Source organism: Vulpes lagopus, chromosome 12 (genome assembly GCF_018345385.1).
Source record: "Vulpes lagopus strain Blue_001 chromosome 12, ASM1834538v1, whole genome shotgun sequence".
In the NCBI taxonomy this organism is placed as follows: Eukaryota; Metazoa; Chordata; class Mammalia; order Carnivora; family Canidae; genus Vulpes; species Vulpes lagopus.
In genome coordinates, this window is record NC_054835.1 from 65,438,435 (window position 1) to 65,460,956 (window position 22,522).

A 22,522-nucleotide genomic window follows, 5' to 3' on the forward strand; every position below is an offset into this window, starting at 1 on the left:
TCTAATGAAACTTGAGATTTTCTGTAGCCACTTTTAACATTTGAAATCAAACTTTCACACTGGGGGTTCGACGGTAACCTGTTAGGGATTTAATTAAAATAGTCTAACCGTTTCATTCATTCCCTTTTTATGGGCTTTGAGTATGGACGTCATGACTTCACTATCTCAAAAACTGTCTGTGGACAGAAATCTATGAAGCCTGTAGACTGTGGTTTCTACACCTCAAAGAAGACACAGATCTCCCTCTAAGCAGTGAATCAGCGAATAAGAAACTGCAGTGTCAAAAAAAAAAAAAAAAAAAGAAACTGCAGTGTCCTCCGATTCCTGACCCTTCCACCTTTCATGGCCTTTTTTCTATTCGCATTCATTGAGTGGTCATGTGTTCTTGTAAAACAGAAAACAACTTACATGCAATCAGGTATGGACACAAGAAATGCGCGTGCACTCGATTTCAGGACTCACGGATACTCCCAGTCTCAGGACTGCGGTTCACTCGGCATTCTTGTTAATGGTGTGGCTTTGCTGCTAGAAAATAAGTTGCTGTTTCCTTTGCTCTAGTACTTCAGGATTTTAAATGTTTCAGCAAATGAAAGAAAGAAAACACATTTGAAGGCTGGTGTCAAAAACCATCAGCTATACTCGCAAAAAGCCGTGGTGCAGCTTCTGCCGTGTAGTTTATTGCTATAAATATGTACAGTTTATGTTAGTTTTATTCCTAAAACACAGATAAAAGCTTAGTGTGTACTGTGCTCAAAGATATGCAAGATTTCAGGCCTATCTTTTTATAATCCTTAAAAATGTTTAGAATTCTGAATCTATCATTTCGGAGTCTTATTGTAAGATTTAATACAAAGCAAAATCCCTTTATTTGGAAGAAATTCTTTGCAGTGTTATCCAACAATCCAACAAGTACTGGGGGCAAAGTACCAGCACTTTTTCAGGAGCTTATTTCTGTACCACTTTGATTTTTAGGGGTAAGAAATTCTTTAAGATAACACGCCTTACGAACATTTGGACACGTGGAGTGTTCATGTACTAGAAAAAAAGATTAAGTCTCTTTGTATTAAAAAATGATGCCTAAAATGGACTTTAATAGCATCCATTTGTGAGGTGCATTATGTCAAATTTCTTTTAAAATCTGCACTGTAAATACAAGTATCAGGGTTGGGGTATTTGTCAGTCTTTCTTTCCTAACTGGAAGACCTCCAAACTCCAAATTCATTGTCTCCCCTCAGAAATAATATTTTGACAATAAAATAAGAAACAGACTAAAGGTGTGAAGTTCATATATCCATTAACTGATGGTTAGCTTTTCAATGAGAGTTTAAATTTCAGCCTAGAGACAACTTTAACAACCGTCCCCCAAAGTACCTAGGAGTCACCACTACATCAGCAGAGCCTTGGCCTGAAGCTAAATTCCAAGGATTTTAGAGCCATCCTACACTGGCTACTATTTCCGGAAGACTATGTTATGCAAAGGAAGAAAAGGCCTTCCAGTTTTTTTAAGAAAAATGCCATTATGTGTGTTGCATGTTAAGGATTTGCTATAAGAATTTCAGGTAATATGAAGCTAACACAAGATAGGTACTTGTGTATCTATGAAGTAAGTAGCATCAACCAAGGAAATGGAGAGGATGGAACCCCTGTGCACTCTCGGTGGGAACCTAAAAAGGTGTAGTCACTACAGAAAATACAGAGGTTCCTCAAAAGATTAAATCTACCATATGATCCAGCGATCCCACTTCCAGTATTTATCCAAGAGAATTGAAAAGAGGATCTTGAAGAGGTATTTGCGCTCCACGTCCACTGCAGCATTAGTCACAATGGCCAAGAGGTGGAAACCACCTGAATATCCGCTTGTGGATTAATGGACAAAGAAAATGTGGGATATACAGTAAAGGGCATATTACTCAGCCCTCCAAAAAGGAAACTGTCATATGTTAAAACACAGAGGAATCTCAAGGACATTATGGTAAGTAAAATACACTAGTTCCTGAAGGACAAATACTTCATGACTCCGTTTACATGAAGTATCTAAAGTAGTCAAATTCTTTTTTTTTTTTTTTTTTTTAAGTAGTCAAATTCTTGAAGAAAGCACAACGGTGATTGCCGGGGGTGGAGGATGGGGAAGTGGCGAGTTGCTGTTCAACGTGTAGAGTTTCAATGATAAAAGGTGAAAAAGTTCTAGATCTACTGTACAACAGCGTTCAGTGAGTTGCCACTCCTGTACTACACACTGAAAAATTTAAGAGGAGAGATCTCATGTTACGTGCTTTTTGCCACAATTGAGGGGAGGGAGGGAAGGCGGGAGGGAGGACAAAGTGGTACAGCCATTTTGAAAAAGTTTGGAGATTTCTCACAAAGTTAGACGTGTCCTACCATACAATCCAGCAGTCACACTCCTGGGCAGTACCACTGACCTTCAGTAGGGGAATGGTACATCTCTGCAATGAAATATTATTCGAGGATAAAAAAAGAAATGTCATCAAGCCACAAGAAGCCATGGAAGGATCCGAAATGCAGATTGCCAAGGGAAAGAACCCAGTCTGAAAAGACTACGTACTGTATGATCCTAATTACAGGACATTCTGGAAAAGGCAAAACTATAAAGACATTTTAAGAAAACTCACTGACTGTGGGGTTCAGAGGAAGGTGAGGGATGAATAAGTAAAGCGTGAGGGATTTTCAGGGTGCTGACCAACCAATTCTGTAAAGTGAATTCATGACATTAGGCATTTGCTAGGTCACAGAGAGCTATTCAACACAGAAAATTACACAAATTTAAAAATCATTTAGGAAGCCAGGCAATCCCAGCAAAGAACACAGACTATGGCAAAAAAAATCTAAGTGTATTACAAATGTATAAAACCACCTCACTGTTGGAGGTAGGGGAGGGACTGGCCTAAGTAGCTCTGGAAAGGAGTGAAGTCTGTAAGACCAAAGGCAAAGGAACTGCACATAATTCCTTCCAAGATAAAATGTTTCCCATGGATAAACAATTCAGATACTGCCAAATGTGTGTGTGTGTGTGTGTGTATACATACACATATACATATACATACACATACTAGAATTGAACAATTAAGCAAATGGAGGGCAGCCCTGGTGGCGCATTGGTTTAGCGCCACCTGCAGCCCCGGGTGTGATCCTGGAGGCCCAGAATTGAGTCCCTATCCGGCTCCCTGCATGGAGCCTGCTTCTCCCTCTGCCTCTCTCCCCCGCCTGAATAAATAAATAAATAAATCTTAAAAGAATTATGCAAATGGATGGTGGCAGTCAGGTTTCTTACTGCTGGATTGTGAATTTACAGTTAAGGGTAGTAGGGGGGGAATGATCCACGTGGTAAAGAACAGAGTTGAAAACATCAAGATGAACCCACATGTAGCTTAATGCAGACACAGCTGATTACATAAATAATTACAGGTATGTATACACACACAGCTTAGTTTACATTCACCAATTTCTTTGCTCTCTCAGCTGAGACGACTTAAGGTGAACAATAACCCAATAGAAATGAGCATACCTAGCTTGGTTTTGAATACCGTTCTTCTATAAAATGAACCAGGGCCTCCTGGAGAAATGGCTGATTCTAGGACTGGGTTGGAAACAGACAAAATGAGCCTGGAGCATCTTGCTTTGCCAGAAAGTTAAGGAAATAGCATAAAAACAAATAGAACCTGCCTTCAGTGATAAAGGTATGCCAATGGGACAATGGAGCTAACTCAAAATGCTCCTCATGGCCAAACCTGGAGCAATTTGAATAAGGAGTATGGGCTTATAACCAAAAGTGTAAAATAAATATCCATGAGTCCATATTATATAAATTATTAAATAAATTAATAAACAGAAGAGGCAAATCTGTGCAAATTTCCAAAAGATTGCTGTAGATACTCTGACCTCAAGAAGGTGGAGCACAATTTCCCATTCCTTAAACATGGGCCACGCATAGTGACTTCCTTCCAAAGAGTACAATATGGAAAAAGGAGAAATAAAGAGTAACTTTACAGTGAAAAACCAACCTACCTCATCCAGGTGAGCAAGGTCAATGTCAAATCATAAACCCTGCTAACAGCATGTACCCTCAATATGATGTGATGTAATGTAAATGGCACTTTACCCCTGTGATTTTCCTCCCCCAAGGCCATAATCCCAGTCTAAGCATGAGAAAAACATTGAATTCCAATAGAGGACCATCCTACAAAATACCTCATTCACATTCCTCAAAACTGTAAAAGCCATCAAAAACAAAGAAAGTATAGGACATTATCACAGCAAGAGAAGCCCAAGGAGATATGACAACTAAATATGAAATCTTAGAAGAGAAAAAGACATTAGGTAAAAACAGGAAATCTAAGTAAACTATGAAATTTAGTTGTTAAATAACAATGTATTGACATTCACTCATTATAACAAATGTACCATCCTAACACATTAATAATAGGGCAAACTGGATGTGGGGCATATGGGGTCTTTCTGTATCATCTGTTCAATTTTTATGTAAATCTAAAGCTATTCTTTAAAAAAAACAAAAACAAAAAAACCGTCCATTTATAAAAGAAAAAAGAAAGCCACAGATTGGGAGAAAATACTTGCAAGGCACGTATGTGAAAAAGACATACATTCAGGCCGTCAAGAACTCCCAAAACTCAACAGTAAGATAGTAAGACCCAATTTAGAAATGGGCAACAGGTCTGAACAGGCACTTCCCCAGAGAAGATATGCAGATGGCAAAGAGCACATGAGAAGACAATGAACAGCATCAGTCATCAGGAAAATATGATTAAAACCACAATGAGATGCCACTATACATTTATCAACAGCTGAAATTAAGAAGATTGACCAAACCAGGTGTCAGGAAGCAGGTAGAGATAGAGCGGTAGAGAACTTTCACAAGCTGTGGTATGGAATGTAAACTGGTAACATCACTTTAGAAACATTTCATTCCTCAATGTGTTCACTCAAAAGGAAGCACACGTCCATACAAAGGTTTACACAATGTTCACAGGATTCTGTGTTATGTGACAGCCAGAAAAATTTTCAATGACCAAAATATTCTTTAACCGGTAGATAAATTATGGTAAAAATATACAACTGAATACTTGAGAGAAAGGAATGAACTACTGATGAACGCAACAACTTGGATGAATCCAATATTGAAAGAAGCCAGACCAAAAGAAAAGAAAGGGTACTTACTATAGGATTCCACTGGTTTTAAGCTCTTGAGAAGTGTGAACTACTCCGCAAGGGGCAGGAAACAGATCAGGGGTTGGTCAGGCAGGGAAAGTACAGGGGTAGGGATTACAAAGGAAGAGGAGGAAACTTCCAGGAGTGACTGCTATGTTCACAATCCTGGGAGAGGTGATGCTTTCTTGGGTGTGTATGTGTCAAAACTTACCAGACTGTACATTCTAAATATGTGAGGTTTATAGTATATCAGTCAAACTTCATCAAGGTGGTTAAATATTCTAATGGGTGATAAATAAGGTGATGAGAGGAATAATTAAGTAGAGCAAAGGAAGCCAATAGAGGGTTCAAAGTCAGAAGGACCTTAGATCAGTACAGACCTTCCTTGACTTAATGGGGTTACATCTCAATAAACCCATCATAAACTGAATATATTGGAAATCAAAAGTGCATTTTTTTTTTTTTTTTTTTTTTTTTTTTTTTTTTTTTTTTTTTAGGGCAGGGATCTTGGCCCTTTCACTTCTGTATCTCTGGGGTCTCCCTAGTGTCTGACATATAGGTAACTAATCACTGTTTGTTGAATGAATAAATATCCTTGTTCATCACTCAAAATTGCAGATCCCTCTTGGGGTCTCTCAGAAAAATATGGAACGCTTCACGAATTTGCGTGTCATCCTTGCGCAGGGGCCATGCTAATCTTCTCTGTATCGTTCCAATTTTAGTATATGTGCTGCCGAAGCGAGCACTCAAAAGTGCATTTAATACGCCTCACCTACCTTACATGTGCTCGGAACACTTATTCTAGCCTACAGTTCCACAAAAGCCTATTTTTTTTTTTTTTTTTGAATAAAGCGTTGAATACCTCAAGTAATTTCCTAAATAATGTACAAAAAGTGAAAAACAGAATGGTTGTGTGGGTAAAGGATGATTGTCAGGGTATCAGTCATTTACCCTCGTGACCGTGTGGCTGTCTGGTAGCTGCAACACTGCCCGCTGCCCAACACCAGAAAAGAATGTTGTACTGCATATGGCTAGCCCAGGAAAAGATCAAAATTCAAAAAGAAAAAAAAAATCAAAATTCAAAGTATGATCTCTACTAAATGCATGTTGCTTTAGCACAATAGTAAAGTCAAAAAGTCTTAAGTCAAACCATTGTACATCAGGGATCACGGATTATTTAAGCGCCAGCCTACAAACCGCTACTCGTCTGTGACACAGGGAACTTGCACAGGAAGTACGTCAACTACTTAAGCATGCTGTTTAGTTCCACTACTTTTTCCATAATCAACATCTCTCAATGAGAAAAGCATATTGCTTTTCAATAGCTTTTGATGAGCACTCTTGGCATAACTCTTCATCTAATCCCTGACCTGTAACGAACATTTCACAGACCTCAGAATGGCACTGGTCTACAGACGCCATTTTGAGTAGCACTGTCTAGATCACACAGACTTTTTTTTAAGCCCTCTAAGCCTATCTTCGTCTCTATGAGAATAGTAATAACTGCTCAGAACACCTCAAATAAATAGTCTGATGCTCTAATAAGCAATTAAGCTTGCAAATAGCAGGTACCAACTAATTAGGGGTCACTGCATTAGGTAGAAAGTCTCTTGAAATAAAGCAATAGGTAAAAATAAAATGACATTTTTTATTTGTTCAGAATGCTTGTTTTTAAAGTTAACTGAAATTAAAAACGGTCTGTTTTCCAGTGAAGTTAACACCCAAAACAATTTACTTCAATATTAAAATTCTGTTACAAAACTAGACCTATATTTAATCTCAGCTGATATCTGAAGAGTTATATATACACACTATACAATGACATCTATTCTTTTTATCAAAGCACACCCTCCCAATCAGACACAGAAATGCAGACGTAGCAGCGTTACTTTCATTTTTTTCTACTCGAGTAAAAGATTTTAACCTCTAGAATTCATAAACTCAAAACTGTTGAGACAAATTTATTTTTTTCTTGTTCATGTCTGAAGAGGAGCTTCTTTCTCTAAGAAATTTTACATTTTATAATCTTTCCTTTGAAATAGAAGAAAGATATGGAATCTCCTGAGTTATATATGCAGCTCATACATTCTTTAAAAGTTATTTTTTAAAATAATACAAATTAATCATATATATCCATAATACACATCCTTGCTATTCATATATTTCTTTAAGCAACATTCAAGTATATTTGTGCTTTGTACGTTTACATTACTTTAGAGCCTATTTTTAGCTTTCAATAAAACTGTCTATAAAGATTTCTCAAATATTTAATAAATGAGGCGAAACAGACATTAGGAAAATATAAACTGCTATTATAGATTTTTCATCTATCATTTTTTATGCATTTCCTGTCAACCATGTCATTTCCTGTTCTTCTGGGAAGCGATACATTTTATCTCTGCAATCCCAACACTGTTGCTTCCTCAGCTCAGCAAAACAGTCAGTATAGCACAGGGGTTCTGGACACACAGTATTCACTCGGCTGCATCTGGGGTAGCAGTGGACTCGGACAGCGTTGGTATTTGCCATTTCCAGTTATTTCAACTGCAGGACCACCTTAAAACACAAAGTCGGGGGGAGAAGGAATTAGGTTATTCCAGAATGATGCCCTTATCTGCTTAACGAAATGCTCTGAGATCTCTGAAGACTGGACAACGGATAACAAGCAAGTAAAATGCACAGTAACTGATGGTGCGCGCCTGCCTAGATCCACGGCTGAGAACCAATTCCATTTGTATCTGCCTTTACCACACACCCCCGCAGACAGCCCCTTCAAAAGCAAGCCAGGCTACCAGGGTGGCTCCTAGGCACGTGGACCGTCATCATGGCACTAAAATGATTGAGTGACTTCAAAATAGAGGGAAGCTGAATATACCAGGGTTTCAAAAAGAGCCGGGCACCCAAGTGGCTCAGGTGGGTAAGCATCAGACTCTATATCAGGTCAGGTCTTGATCTCAGGGCCACGAGTTTAGGTTTCGCACTGGGTTCCACAGTGCGTGGAGCATACTTTAAAAAAAAAAAAAAAGGGTGGGGGGGACCCCTGGGTGGCACAGGAGCTGAGCGTCTGCCTTCAGCTCAGGGTGTGATCCCAGGGCCCTGGGATCAAGTCCCGCATCGGGCTCCCCACAGGGAGCCTGCTTTTCCTTCTGCCTGTGTCCCTCCCTCTCTCTGTCTCATTAATAAATAAAGTCCTTAAAACAAAACAAACAAAAACAGGACCAAGAAGGTTAGTCAGGGGCAAGAGCAGTTGGTTAGAATATGTGATCCTGATCACTGAGACCAGCTCACTAGAGAAAATGCTGAGCAATCATGCAAGGAACACGTGTATATACAGACAGTTATTTTTATTTTTTTCTGACGGCAGCAATTTCTACTGTTTAAATATGATTTTTCTCATTAAATAAATACTGAGAACGGTTGTTATTTAGGCAATCCTTTGTATGTGTAAAATTTTTAGTCATTCATTAGTTTTATCTCAACCTGACTTGTCATAATAACTGCAAGTCATATTTTGTCTCCCATACTTAGAGGATTATAAAAGCAATTTTATTTGTGTAGTTAAATAAGACACTCCTTTTGTTAAAATCATAACTACATATAATCATAAAAACTCTTCAGATTCAACTAATTTCATAGCATCAAGGTAAATATTTTTATCATTGAGCATTGGGATAAAAAAATCTAGCTCTTAGAAAAGCACTATTATTCTATCAAAAATTAGTACTTGATAAATTATGCTCAAAACTAAGTAATTAAAATTACAAATTATAATTAATTTAATGTCTAAAACTAGAGATGCAGAACATAGCAACAACAATATCCTTGACATAAAATATCAGGAACAAAAGAAATAGGACAATTATGTCCTATTGACATAATTGTCAATTATTTTATTGACAATTATGTCAATTATGAGTTTTTCTTCTATTGTTCTAAGGATATCAGTCAAAACTTACGCATTTTAAATACACAATTAAAACAAATACCTTATTAGCTGCTTCCAAGGAACTTATTAGATTCTGCAGCTCTTCTTTACTCATTTCAACAGAATACGGTTTGACTTCACCATTTTCTTTTATGTCTAGATGAAGGTTTAAGAGTGGCATTTGTAAAGTAGCGATCTTGTCACTAGACAGTGCAAGCTGTTTAAAATGAGGAAAATGGTAATTAATAAGTAGCAAAAAAGATGACAATAAATATGCATCACAGCTTATTTTCAATACATTTAAAAAAAAGAATACTCCTGCTTGCTGTCAGTACAGAACAAGACGGAAGAAATGAAGAAATCCATGCTACACCAACACGTATATGAAGAATGGACAGAGAAAGGAGGATGAATAGAGAGGAAGGCGACTAAGGAAAAGAGGACAACCAGGCCAAAGTCTGTGGTATAAGCAGAAATGCAGAGCAGAGTGACAGCTGGGAAGGGAAATGCTGAATGGGTCCAAGGCATCACGACACTGAGAATTCTCAAAGAAGTGTAACACCAAGAGGATGAAAGTCCACGTACAAAGATAAAACTAAAAACACTGGTAAAGCCTGAGCAATGAAGATGCTTAATTCACAATGAGCTAATTCTCTAAGTTACTGATAAACACGTTATGTCAAGGGGAGCTTGCATGGCTCTGTCAGTTAAGCGTCTGCCTTGAGCTCAGGTCATGATCTCAAGGTCTCCAGTCGAGCCCCACATCAGGGTTGAGCCCCCACATGGGGGAGGGGGGGAGTCCCTGCTCAGCAGGGAGTCTGCTTCTCCCTCTCCTTCTGACCCTTCCTCCTGCTTATGCTCTCACTGGCACTCGCTCTCGCTCTCTTTATTAAATGAACAAATTGTTTTAGAAATCTTAAAAACAAAATAACATGTTATTTTTTTTTTTTAAATAACATGTTATTAAGATACCACCTTCAATTACAGCCAGAACTGTAATTCAGCAAGAACAATCGGGATCCCTGGGTGGCGCAGCGGTTCGGCCCGTGCCTTTGGCCCAGGGCGCGATCCTGGAGACCCGGATCGAATCCCACATCAGGCTCCCAGTGCATGGAGCCTGCTTCTCCCTCCGCCTGTGTCTCTGGCTCTCTCTCTCTCTCTCTCTCTGTGACTATCATAAATAAATAAATAAAAAATTTAAAAATTAAAAAAAAAAAAAAAGAACAATCAACACATTTATCCCACTTCCTATTTTCTGTCTAAAGAGAATCCTAGAGGAAACAAAAGAACCAAATATTTACGATACTAATAATTTTTTTTTTTATTTTTTTTTTTATGATAGTCACAGAGAGAGAGAGAGAGAGAGGCAGAGACACAGGCAGAGGGAGAAGCAGGCTCCATGCACCGGGAGCCCGACGTGGGATTCGATCCAGGGTCTCCCGGATCACGCCCTGGGCCAAAGGCAGGCGCCAAACCGCTGCACCACCCAAGGGATCCCCAATACTAATAATTTTTGAAACAAGCACCATAGCTTCACTGGCAGATGGCTATGGGAAGATCAATTCTCCTGGAATCTGAGCTAGAAAACTCCACAATACCTGAATGTTCAAAGTGCTCCTACTGGCCAAAATTTACTTGTACCATTCGTTATTTGTACAATGACTGGAAAGGAACTACTTCCCTAACCAACGTCCTCGGAGTGCACACACCACAGAATCGAATCCTCACATATCTCCTCCATTCTGTCTTCAAAGACCAGGACTCATGAATATCTGACATTTGGAAGTATCGAAGATGGTCTACCCTACAGATCATTCTCCTCCTTAGTGTGTCCAGCAAGTGGTTTCTCAGTCTATGGTTGAGGACCACCAATGATGAACACGCTACTTCAAAAAGAGGTTAAATAATCTTCAGATACTGATTGAGGTAAAAAAAAAAAAAAAGTTCTCTTTAGGTTGAACTCATCTCACTACAAACACACCCGAGACCTTAGCCTTTGTCCTAGCCTCTGAAGCCACAGAGCATGTATCAATTCCCTCATCCACACAGATGATTTTTAGTCCTTTAAAGATATTTTTCTACTTAAGTTTTTCTTTTCTGGATACATGGTCTCAAGTGTTTCAAAAAAACTGCATGTACCATGATTTTAAGTTTCTTTCATTCTTTTTTGGTCTGGCTCCAATTTGTTTAAGTATCTCTTACATCTGGCGGCCAGAACTAAAATTATTACTAAATTAACTAAAAAGATTTAATGAATGAAAACCGAATTAGAACTACCCATTGCTTGAAACACTGCATCTCTAACAACAAAACATAAGACTGAATCATCATACTGTTGACTCAGGCCACATGTAGCTAATCAAAGCTAAGTATTTCTCATATAAATTACTTTTGGCATATCTCTCATATCTTTTATATTAAGTTGGTTTTATGTAAATAAAAATCCTCTACCTAGGTTATCTCTGCTCAGTTTATTCTGCTTCATTTGGTCCATCGCTGTAATTTGCTGTAAAATCATCTTAAACTTTGATTTATCGTATTAATAATATTTAACAGATCTCAGATTTGGTGAGCATAATGTTCCTAAAAATGTTGAAGTATGGGCCAAAACCAGAATCACAGAGACCTCCTTCCTGGCTAAAACAAATTCATCCGGTTTTGGTTATTTATCCAGCTATGACTCAAATAGCTACGTGATTTTTCCACAGTTTTCTCCACTTTATGCACAGACAATATGAGGCACTTTATCTAGTTATTATGCTGAAATGAAGGAACACAATGTGTTTCAATACAACCTCCCCATCTAGGTCTATGAACCCTATACAGCATGGAGAGTTGGTCTGAAATTGTTCTTTATGAACCCTACTAATCACGAGTCTTTTTTCAAAATATTAATTTTAAGTGCTCTTTTAATAGCACATTACAGATTTCTCCCCCTGGAGGCAGAACCACATTTACCAATCTCAGAAGAGTATGTAAAGTCTAAAAAGTTCTAGCCAAAAATACATGTTGAATACATTCTACTCTGCTACTTAAAATGTTTAATGATTTACAGCTCTAGTTAACGAAATTTATTATCAATGTAATGTCCTTACATATTATTTGGATGTTTGTACAGTACTAAATTAATGTAAAAATGCAATTTTTTGACAATGTATTCTTTAAATAACAGAAGTTTTAGATGTATATTATGAAAAATATACATTTCTTTCTATTCAGAAAATGAGATACAAAACATACATGCCCATAGATTCTCACCTTTAACTGCCAATCAAAATCTTGTAGTTGTGCAGAAGAAATATCAACTATTTCTTTTAACAGAGCCTGCTTGATTTCATCTTTCCTACTTTTCAAGCATTTCATGATAGCTTGTTGATGAAATGAATTCAACTGATTCAACTGCTGAGATATCTATTAAAAATAAAAGTAAACAGAAAATAAGTGAAAGGGTCTTTCTGTTTAAAATGTGAACACAGAGTTCCACTCCCCCTACACAAACTCTTTAAAATGACAATAAAAGGAAAAAAAATATTTCTGTATCTATGAAAAGAATAAGATGAGAATGCATAACAAACAAGAGATTTCAACACATTTTTGCAAAACAAATGAAAAGAGCTGATGGATCAAGTAGCATGGAAGCAAAGACCACAAAAGCTGGTATAGTTATTCTAAAATCAGACAATGTAGTCTTCAGGGCAAGAAGTATTATGAGAAATAAAGAAGGGCCCAAAGGCCATTCAACAGGAAGAACCACCATAAATTTGTGTGCACCTAATAGCATAGTTTCAAAATATATAAAGTAGCACAACTTGGCAGAATTAAAAGGAGAAATGGATAAATCTACCTTTATAATTAGAATGTTAACACATCTCCCAGTGACTAACAAAACCAAAAAAAAAAAAAAAAATCAGTAAAAGTTAAAAACTGAAAACACTATCTTCCTTTAGCCTAGTTGACACAAACATTACACTCAACCAACTACATGAATACATATTATTTTTAAAAATATATGGTTCACCAAAATGAACCATATGATGAGCCATGTGGCAAATTACAATAGATTTCAAAGGACTGCAATCAAACTATATTTTTTACCATGGTATAATTAAGTGAAAACTGATTTAAGAAGTTACAAATATCTGAAAATTATACAACATAATAACACAGTACTAAGAAAGGTATAAAATTAATCTTGTGTAAACTTTTCCAGAGAATAAGAGAAAAAATACTTCCTAATTCATTTTATTAGACCAGAATAAAATTTGACATCCTGAGAAGTACATTACAGAAAAGAAAAACTATGAGCCAATACTACTCAAAAACAGATGCAAAACTCCTAAATAATATACTGGCAAACCAAATTAAGAGATATTATGACCAAGTGGCATTTATTTTGGTAATGCAAGTTTAGTTTACCATTTAAAAATCCAATGAAAGGGATCCCTGGGTGGCGCAGCGGTTTGGCGCCTGCCTTTGGCCCAGGGCGCAATCCTGGAGACCCGGGATCGAATCCCACATCGGGCTCCCGGTGCATGGAGCCTGCTTCTCCCTCTGCCTGTGTCTCTGCCTCTCTCTCTCTGTGACTATCATAAATAAATAAAGATTAAAAAAAAAATGTTTAAAAAAAATAAAAATAAAAATAAAAATCCAATGAAAGACACCACATCAACAAATAAAGGAGGAAAAAAACATCAAACTTAGGGGAAAAGCCTTTAAATAAAATTCAACAGTAAGAGGTTATCCTATAGGTTTTCTAGATATTCGGTATCTAGAAAATCATACAGCTAACACAATAAATGATAAAATAGTGAATACATTCTTCCTAAGGTCAGGAATAAGATACCGCTATGTTTTTCAACACTGTCTCAAAGGTGTTAGTGCAATAAGCTAAGGGGAAAAAAAAAGGTATTAAAATTTAAGAAGGAAATGACTGTATACCAAAAAATAAAAAAAATAAAAAAAAGTTTTGTAAGCTGTTAATAATTTTTTTAAAGATTGTAAAACATGGTATAAAGATATAAAAATGTATGTTGTTTCTACATTCTAGCAGCCAACAATTGGAGAACGAAATTTAAAAACATCAAAAATATTACTTAGAAATAAATCTAACAAGACCTCTATAACTGAAAACTACAAAATATTAGAGAAATTGAAGTAATCCAAATAAATGGAGGGATCCCTGGGTGGTGCAGCGGTTTGGCGCCTGCCTTTGGCCCAGGGCGCGATCCTGGGGACCCGGGATCGAATCCCACGTCAGGCTCCCGGTGCATGGAGCCTGCTTCTCCCTCTGCCTGTGTCTCTGCCTCTCTCTCTCTCTCTCTCTCTCTGTGACTATCATAAATAAATTAAAAAAAAAAGAAAAAAAAAAAAAACAAATAAATGGAATGTTATACTGTGTTCATGGATTGGGAGAATATTAAGCCCGTAAATTCTTTCCAAAACGATCTAGAGATTCAGTGCAATCCCCATGCTATATAACTTAAATGTGTCACCCCAAAATTCCTATGTTGAAATCCTATCCTTCACTGTGATATTTAAAGATGGGGCCTCAGAAAGGTTATTAGGTTTAATAGGTCAAAGGGTGGGGAATCTCAGTGATAGGATTAGTGACCTTATAAAACAAGACTCAAGAGAGCATGCTTCTGCCCTCTCCCCTCACCAGTGTAAGAGACACAAGAAGGTGGTCTGCAGCCAGAAAAAGGGCCCTCTGCAGGGAATCAAATCAGCCAGCAGCTTTATCTTGTATTGTGAGAAATAAGTTCTTATTGTTTAAGCTATCTAGTTCATAGTATTTTGATACAGCAGTCCAGCAGTTTTTTTCATTGAAATTGACAAGCTGATTTCAAAATTGTACATGAAAATACAGAGGATTCATAATAACCAAAGCAATCTTGGAGAAGCAGGGCATTGCAGGTCTTCTAATACCGGACAGCTTTAATTCTACAGTAATTAAGACAGTGTAATACTGTGAAATAGAGACAAATAAACTAATGGAGCAGATAAAGAGTCTAGATACAGACCCAAACATATACAGTTACCTGATTTACAACAAAGGCTGCACAAAAATTCTATGGGAGCAAGGATAGTCATTTCAATAAATAGTACTGGGTCAAGTGGCTACTGATGTGAAAAAATGTGAACTCAGTTCTTACTCCACACACAAATATTAATTAAAAATGCATCAGTAACATAAATGTGAGAGCTTCTACAAGAAAACTAACAAATACATTTTCATGACTTTGGCACAAATATTTCTTAAACAGGACCTTGCTAGCACTAACCATCAAAAGAAATATATACAAAGCTGGATTTGATCAAAATTCAGAACTTCTGTTCACAAAAAGACACCATTAAGAGTGAAAAGGCAAGCCCCATAATGGGAGAAGATATTTAAAATACATGATGTATCTAACAAAAAACTCCCATCGAAAATGATCCAAATCAAAATGAACATACTTAAAACTACATTTTTTTAAAAGGGAGAAACCTAAACAAACATGCCAAAATAATTTTTAACTAAGCTATAAAAGCAATTCAATGGAAGGATACACCATGACCATATAATTTCACTTCAAGATGTCTATCGGAGAAAAGCTAGCCAATGTGCATACAAGGAGACACACACAAAATGTCTGTAGAAGTACTATACATAACAACTAAAGAGACAGTGATCTAGTAGTTCATCAGAAGCGGAGACAGAAAAATAAGTCCTAATTCTTATCAACAAATACTACAAGAGGCTAAAATACATGAACCAGATTTACACTTACCAACACCTGACAAGTCTGAAACACAACATTCCATAAGAAAATTACAAATGGGTACATAGGTTATTATTTACAAGTTATACGTTTAAACAGCTCAAATAGTTGTATATATTGCTTAAAATGCAAATGTTCACACAATATAGAATACAAAACATGTATACCAACTTTACAAGTGGTGATCTCTTGGGGAAGGGTGGCATGCCCAGGTAGGGTTTAGATGTATCTATAATGCCTTGTTTCTAAAATAAGCACACAAACCTTGTAATGCATAAAGATGTTAACAACTGTTTAACTGTGATAATGGAAATGTGTTTGTTATGTAACTTTTAGTTTTCTTCTACATGATTTAAATGTGTCACAATTTTAAAAACATCAACCAAAACCATAAAAAATAAGAACTTCCACAATCAGATTTACCTACTCAAAATTATGTGGTTTTTGTTTTAATATAACATATACTTACTGGGGGTACCTAGGAAGCTCAGGTCATGATCCCAGGGTCCTGGGGTCCAGCCACACCAGGCTCTCTGCTCAGCAGGAGTCTACTTCTCCCTCTCCCTCTGCACACCCAGCCCCCCAGCTACTACTCCCTTGTGTTCTCTCTAATAAATGAATAAAATATTTTATTTATTTATTTTATATATGGATCAAATTTTTTAAAATTATTTATTCATGATAGTCATAGAGAGAGGAGAGAGAAGCAGAGGCACAGGCAGACGGAGAAGCAGGCTCCATGCCAGGAGCCCAACGCAGGACTCGATCCTGGGACTCTGGGATCGCGCCCTGGGCCAAAGGCAGGTGCTAAACCACTGAGCCACCCAGGGATCCCTGAATAAAATCTTTAAAAAAAAAAAAAGAAAAAAAAGTATGTGTATACTTCCTGATAATGGCTCTTGTGTGATATAGTACCCTAAAGACCAACTTAGGAAAAACTTGAAAATGATTTACTACTTATTATAAGGTATAGAAATTTGGAGTGAAGTTACCTCTTCATCAGATAAATTTTTACCAACTACAGCTTTGAAAAATTTGGTAATATCTTCTAGAACATTCTTCCATTCTGTTGAATCCCAAACACTGTGATAATCCTGGTGGAGAGGGTAAGCCCGGCCACAAATGCCATCAATTATTTTGTGAAGAAGCTGGAGAGAAAAGGAAATAAATGAATTATAAGTAAACTTGCAAAAAAATTAATCTTCCCTGTAGGAAACAAATATTATTAGGAGAAGATCATGTTATCTGCAAAAGCAGCTGAGGTTGAAATGTAACTAGAGTTTCATTTTTAACATTATTCTCATTAATTAAAAATTAAAACTCCAATAAAAATCCCAAACCTTCTATAATTTTGTCCACCTTCGGAAGCTAAAATAATCTCACAGATACACTGTTGTTTCCCCAATATTCCTGAAAGGAAGACGGCGAGAATAAAAGCTTCACCTTGGTATTACTTACTGTATTTATTCCAATAATCTTAAAAAAGTATGACTTTTAGACTAAAGTTTTATTACTGTAGATCCACAGACATCATTTTCCTTTACCTCCATTTTCATAGCATTCATATTCACTTCTTTTGGTCCACTCCAAGAAAACTGTCAGTATCTTTCTTTTCCTTTTCTACATTCCTTTATCTCTACCCTACCTTAGTATCAGCAATGGAAATACTAACACATATATAACTGAACATCATGATTAACACTGAATTTTGGAATAAAACTGTCTAGTTTAAATCCTAGTCCTGCTACTTAACTAAGTTATTAAAATGTCCTGGGCCTGGATCCTCATGTGTAAAATGAGGGTATCATCTGTCCCCATAATGTTGCTGCAAGGATTAAATGAGTATATGCAAATCCCTCAGCACATTCCTGGCACGGATAAAACACTTAAACAGGGCAGCCCTGGTGGCTCAGCGGTTTAGTGCCACCTTCAGCCCAGGAATCGGGATCAAGTCCCACATCGGGCTTCCAGCATGGAGCCTGCTTCTCCCTCTTCCTGGGTCTCTGCCTCTCGTCTCTCTCTGTCTTAAATAAATAAAATCTTAAAAAAAAAAAAAAAAAAAAAAAAAAACTTAAATGTTGCTAGCCATTGTTATAATTCTTCTAATTATTATTATCATTATCACTATTACCACTACTACTACTGTCGATACTGTTTCAAGTCTTTAACGTACATTAACTGAGCGCCTACTATGCCAGCACTATTTGGGATAAACGATTAATATGGCTTTCTTTCCCAGGGGATATTTCTGTCTTGTAAAAAGAGTATCTGAACCCAAATAATTTGGAAATGCATTTAAGCAACAAGTCTTCCAAATCTTCCCCTCCCCCCTGGACCATATTCTACTCCATTTTAAGCAATAACTTTATTAACTTTATATAACACCACATATACCAAAATAGAAATGAGCAACTGGTAACCCCACTTCAAAATGATGGCTGATGCATTATATGAACAGATTTCTTATTTACCATAATCAATGAACATTCTCAATTTAAAATTCATTCAAAGTTCTCTATATGTACCTCATGTTATCTCAAACTGCTAAAGCAAAACCCAGAACTCAAAATAAAAAATAAAAGTGCTATCTTCTGGAATATGTTTTTATTCATTCATTCATAAATGTTTGTATTCATACATACAGATACATAATGAGCACTTTATTCCAATTGTTAACTTAATAGAACTACAAAGCAAAAATAACCATAACTACCACTTAAGGGCCCAATGAGTACCAGGCACCATGCTTATAGAAGGTACAAAGGAGAACAGAGAGGAAGCACAGAAAGGTCTGCTTTAAAAGGATGAGTGGAAGGCCATTCAAATAGAAAAGAGAAAAAAAAAAAAACAAATAGAAGAGAGAGCATTTCTAGTCACAAGCAACAGCGTATGCACAGAATGGAAGCGTAAAACTCATGTTCAATTTGAGAAAAAGACAAGACACAAGGCGGGAGAGGGGAGTGGAGGCCAAGTCCTAAAGGGCCCTATTTACAGCGTCCAGGCTCTTTGTTCCCACAGGGAAGCAACCTATTCACATATTTGCATTATCTTTCCATAAATTTGCCAACAAGCTGGGAGATAGAAGAAAAGAAAAGGAGAGGTGGTGAGACCAAAGGCCCCCTGCCTTCAGTTTAGCAGGAAGAAATCAAGAGGGGCCTGAGTATTGAGGACACTCAGAACGGAGGCCACGAGGTAAAAGAGAAGGAACCGAGGACGACACCCAGAGGTTTAGGCTGAGTGGCTGGCAAATGGTGGTGCCCCCCAACCGACGCTGAGGCTACAACCACAGGAAGAGTAGCTCCGGGAGGGAAAGCAAGGAGGTCAGCCAAGGACACACTGGTTTGGATACCTGGGGTGTGTCTCAGCAGAAGCCTGACACTCAGGGAAAGATTTCTGGCTGGATGCAGAGGTCGGCGTCATCCACCTCCACGGCTGGAAAGGTCGTGGGCCTGACGGGAGAAGTGGGCAGAAGGAAGACGGGGCAGAAAACGAATACAAAGGCTGCAGTCAGCAGATGTGAACGCATGCTCCTCCTCTGCCCCTCACTAGACTGACCACGTCGGGCACATACTCCAACTCTGCTGACCTCTCCGTTTCCGCGCTCACAAAACCCCACAGAAGAGCTACGATGGTTCTTCCTGATCCTGATGAGAATCACGCTTATTCCCTTCTATCTCCCCCAAGCTCTCCCATGGTAAATGGGATAGAGGAAAAACAAGACCTAAACGTGGGGCTTATAGAAGCTGCCTACCATATGCCCCCCATCCCATGATGCAGGCTAAGCCCCCACTCCCACTTCACCCATCCTGAATGGAACATAATGGGGCTTACGCAGAGGTGCCTACCACGGACACTGAAGATGCCCACTTAAGCTGTGCACCGAGGTGACTGCCCCCACCATTAGGCCATACTAATTCCTGCCCTCAGTGAACCCTGATAGAGAACCCAGCTGGAGCCAGACACAACTCTCAGGAGCTAGGGCTATAAAGCAGAGTATCTACCCCACAGGGAGCTGAGAACGAGCCAGACCAGAGGTGAGCCAACCGGGCAAGCAGCTGTGCGGAGACCTGCGTGGAGACCCCAACTGCTGAGGCACAGAGGAGCAGCAGCAAACCTAGTTACGTGGCAGTTGCAACCCAACATGCTAGAACCAGGCTCCCGGAGCTGGTGCTGAGGCTCGAGTTTGCACTGGCTGCTTTCCTGTAGGGCAAGGCAAAGTTCCTGCAGGTCTTTCCTTCCTTTCAAGGAGGAAGAACCCATCTCTCAGCTTTTCCTCTGACCGCAATCCCTGGGTCTTCTCTTCCTTCCACAGGTCACAGTCAAGATCCTCTACAGGATGCAATTACTGCCTCCACGCATCATCTTTTTTTTTTTTTTTTAAGATTTTATTTATTTATTCATGAGAGACACAGAGAGAGGCAGAGACACAGGCAGAGGGAGAAGCAGGCTCCATGCAGGGAGCCTGACGTGGGACTCGACCCTGAGTCTCCAGGATCAGGCCCTGGGCTGAAGGCAGGTGCTCAACTGCTGAGCCACCCGGGCTGCCGAACGTGTCATCTTTCAAACTCAAAGGCGCCTCTGGTGCTGAGGGTGGACACACAAGGTGCATGAAGACCTGGGCCACTGGCTTCCTACTCACCCCTCTAGTGTCTCTGCTCAGCTCACTCTGAATTTCAGCCTCGACCAATTAAGACCAATTAAACGGCAGGTCCTCAAGCCTGTGGGGGCTGGTTTCCTTCCTCCAGCCCCAGGGCTGCTGTCCCTCTGCCTAAAGCACTCCGTCCCTCCTGGCCTGTTTGGCTCCTACGCACCCCTCAGAACCCAACCTGGGGGGATCCCTGGGTGGCGCAGCGGTTTGGCGCCTGCCTTTGGCCCAGGGCGCGATCCTGGAGACCAGGGATCAAGTCCCACGTCGGGCTCCCGGTGCATGGAGCCTGCTTCTCCCTCTGCCTGTGTCTCTGCCTCTCTCTCTCTCTCTGTGTGACTATCATAAATAAAAAAAAATTAAAAAAAAGAAAGAAAGAACCCAACCTGGAAGTCCAGCTGTTCCTTTCCTGCAAAGCCTCCGTCTGCCCCCTCAACTCTGGGGCGCTACCTGTCCCAGGAGCTCAGTATACGGGTTAATTCGGCTTGGGGGCCGGGACGCCCGGGTGGCTCAGGGGTTGAGCGTCTGCCCTCGGCTCAGGGCGTGATCCGGGGTGTCGGGATCGAGTCCCACGTCGGGCTCCCCGCAGCGAGCCTGCCTCTCTCTGTGTGTCTATCATGAGTAAATAAATAAAATCTTAAAAAAAAAAAAAAAAAGAATCCAGGTGGTGTCTGTCGGCCCAGGACACAGGCGGGGGCTCACTGCCCGGGGTACCCTGCATCACCTGCGCGCTCAGCAGCACGAGGCTGGCTGCAGCGGGAAGCCGGCGGGACGAACGCGACCCAGGCTGCTTTCTGCAGGGCCCCGCAGCCGGGCTCGGGCTCGGGCCCCGGGCGCCCACGCCCACGTCCACGCGGCCACTACCGGTGCGGCTCACCGCTGTGGGGCTTCCCGCCGCCCCCTCGGGGGCAGGGTACGCAGCTCCGCGTCCCCAGCTCCTCGCCGCGCCGGGCCCAGGCTGCGCCCGGAATGAATGAGACGGGAGGCCGAGCGCCGGCCTGCGCTGCGGGAGGTCCGCGGGTCTCGGGCCCTCCGGGCAGCGAGAGCCGCCGGCCGCGGGTCAGCTCGGGGAGGGAGCAGCCCGGGGGGGGGAGCCCCAAGCCGCGGCGCCCGGAGCCTCAGCGGCGCCGCTCTCCAGGGGGAGCCCGGCGGCCGGACGCCCGACACCGCGTCCCAGCCCTGGGCCCCGCCCGCGCCGCCCTCACCTGCGGGCCCAGCTCGCCTGGAAGCTTCTGCAGCCGCCACAGGGGCGTCCCCTCTTCCGGCTCCATCCCAGGGCCGAGCGGCAGCCTCGGTCACGTGACAGGGCCCCGCGCCCTCCGGAGCGCCGCTCGCCCACGTGATCAGGGGGCGGGGCGGGGGCGGGGCCGGGCGGGCGGACGCCGAGCCGCCGCGCGCGTGCGCAGATGCGCAGCCCTCGCTGCCCGGAGGACCCGGGAGGCGGGCGCTGCGGGCGGTGCAGCTCGGCTGCGCGGTCGCCCGAGCCTCTCTGACCCCGGTTGCGGAGGCTCCGCGAGGGTCTCGGGGCGTGCGGGGGTGTGTCCAGACCCGCTGCTCTTCGCAGGCCCCTCTCCAGCCCCTTTCCGAGCGAGGAGGTCAGGTGTAGCGGAACAGCAATGCCCGTCCCCGGTTAAACTGGAAATTTCCGAGAAGCCGCGAACAATATTTTCTTGACCCGTGTGCCCAAAGTATGGTATGAGGCATGATTAGGCCAGGAAAGTGCTCCCTGTTTATCTGGAAGTCGGAGACACGTGGTCCTGGATCTTAGGTCAAGGCCGAGTCTGAGGTCGGAGCCTCCAGCCGCTGCTGATGCCGAGGAGCTCGCAACACAGAACTACACAGCTTCTCTGATTTCTCTCCTCCTCACGCTGTTATTTTAATCAGAGGGTGGAGAATTTGGTGGGATAAGGCAGTTCTTGCTAGTCAGTCTAATACATTTAATAATAAAAGCAGGGGGTCCCTGGGGGGCTCAGCGGTTGAGCAGCTCCCTTAGGCCCAGGGCGTGAC

General features: G+C 40.7%; 1 protein-coding gene and 1 non-coding gene across 2 annotated transcripts; both read right to left on the reverse strand.

Moving 5' to 3' along the window:
* Window positions 1-5,823: 5,823 nt before the first annotated feature.
* LOC121474409 lies at window positions 5,824-5,930 on the reverse strand. The gene has a single exon (XR_005983398.1). It is a non-coding gene; the product is annotated as a U6 spliceosomal RNA (small nuclear RNA).
* Window positions 5,931-6,900: 970 nt separating this feature from the next.
* Window positions 6,901-21,844, reverse strand: COMMD8 (COMM domain containing 8). Its single transcript, XM_041727100.1, has 5 exons — window positions 21,721-21,844; window positions 16,863-17,018; window positions 12,368-12,520; window positions 9,171-9,326; window positions 6,901-7,740 (listed from the first exon to the last, which is right to left on the reverse strand). The coding sequence occupies exons 1-5, from the start codon at window positions 21,784-21,786 to the stop codon at window positions 7,720-7,722; spliced, it is 552 nt and encodes a 183-aa protein (XP_041583034.1). The 5' UTR covers window positions 21,787-21,844; the 3' UTR covers window positions 6,901-7,719.
* Between the last annotated feature and the right edge of the window lie 678 nt (window positions 21,845-22,522).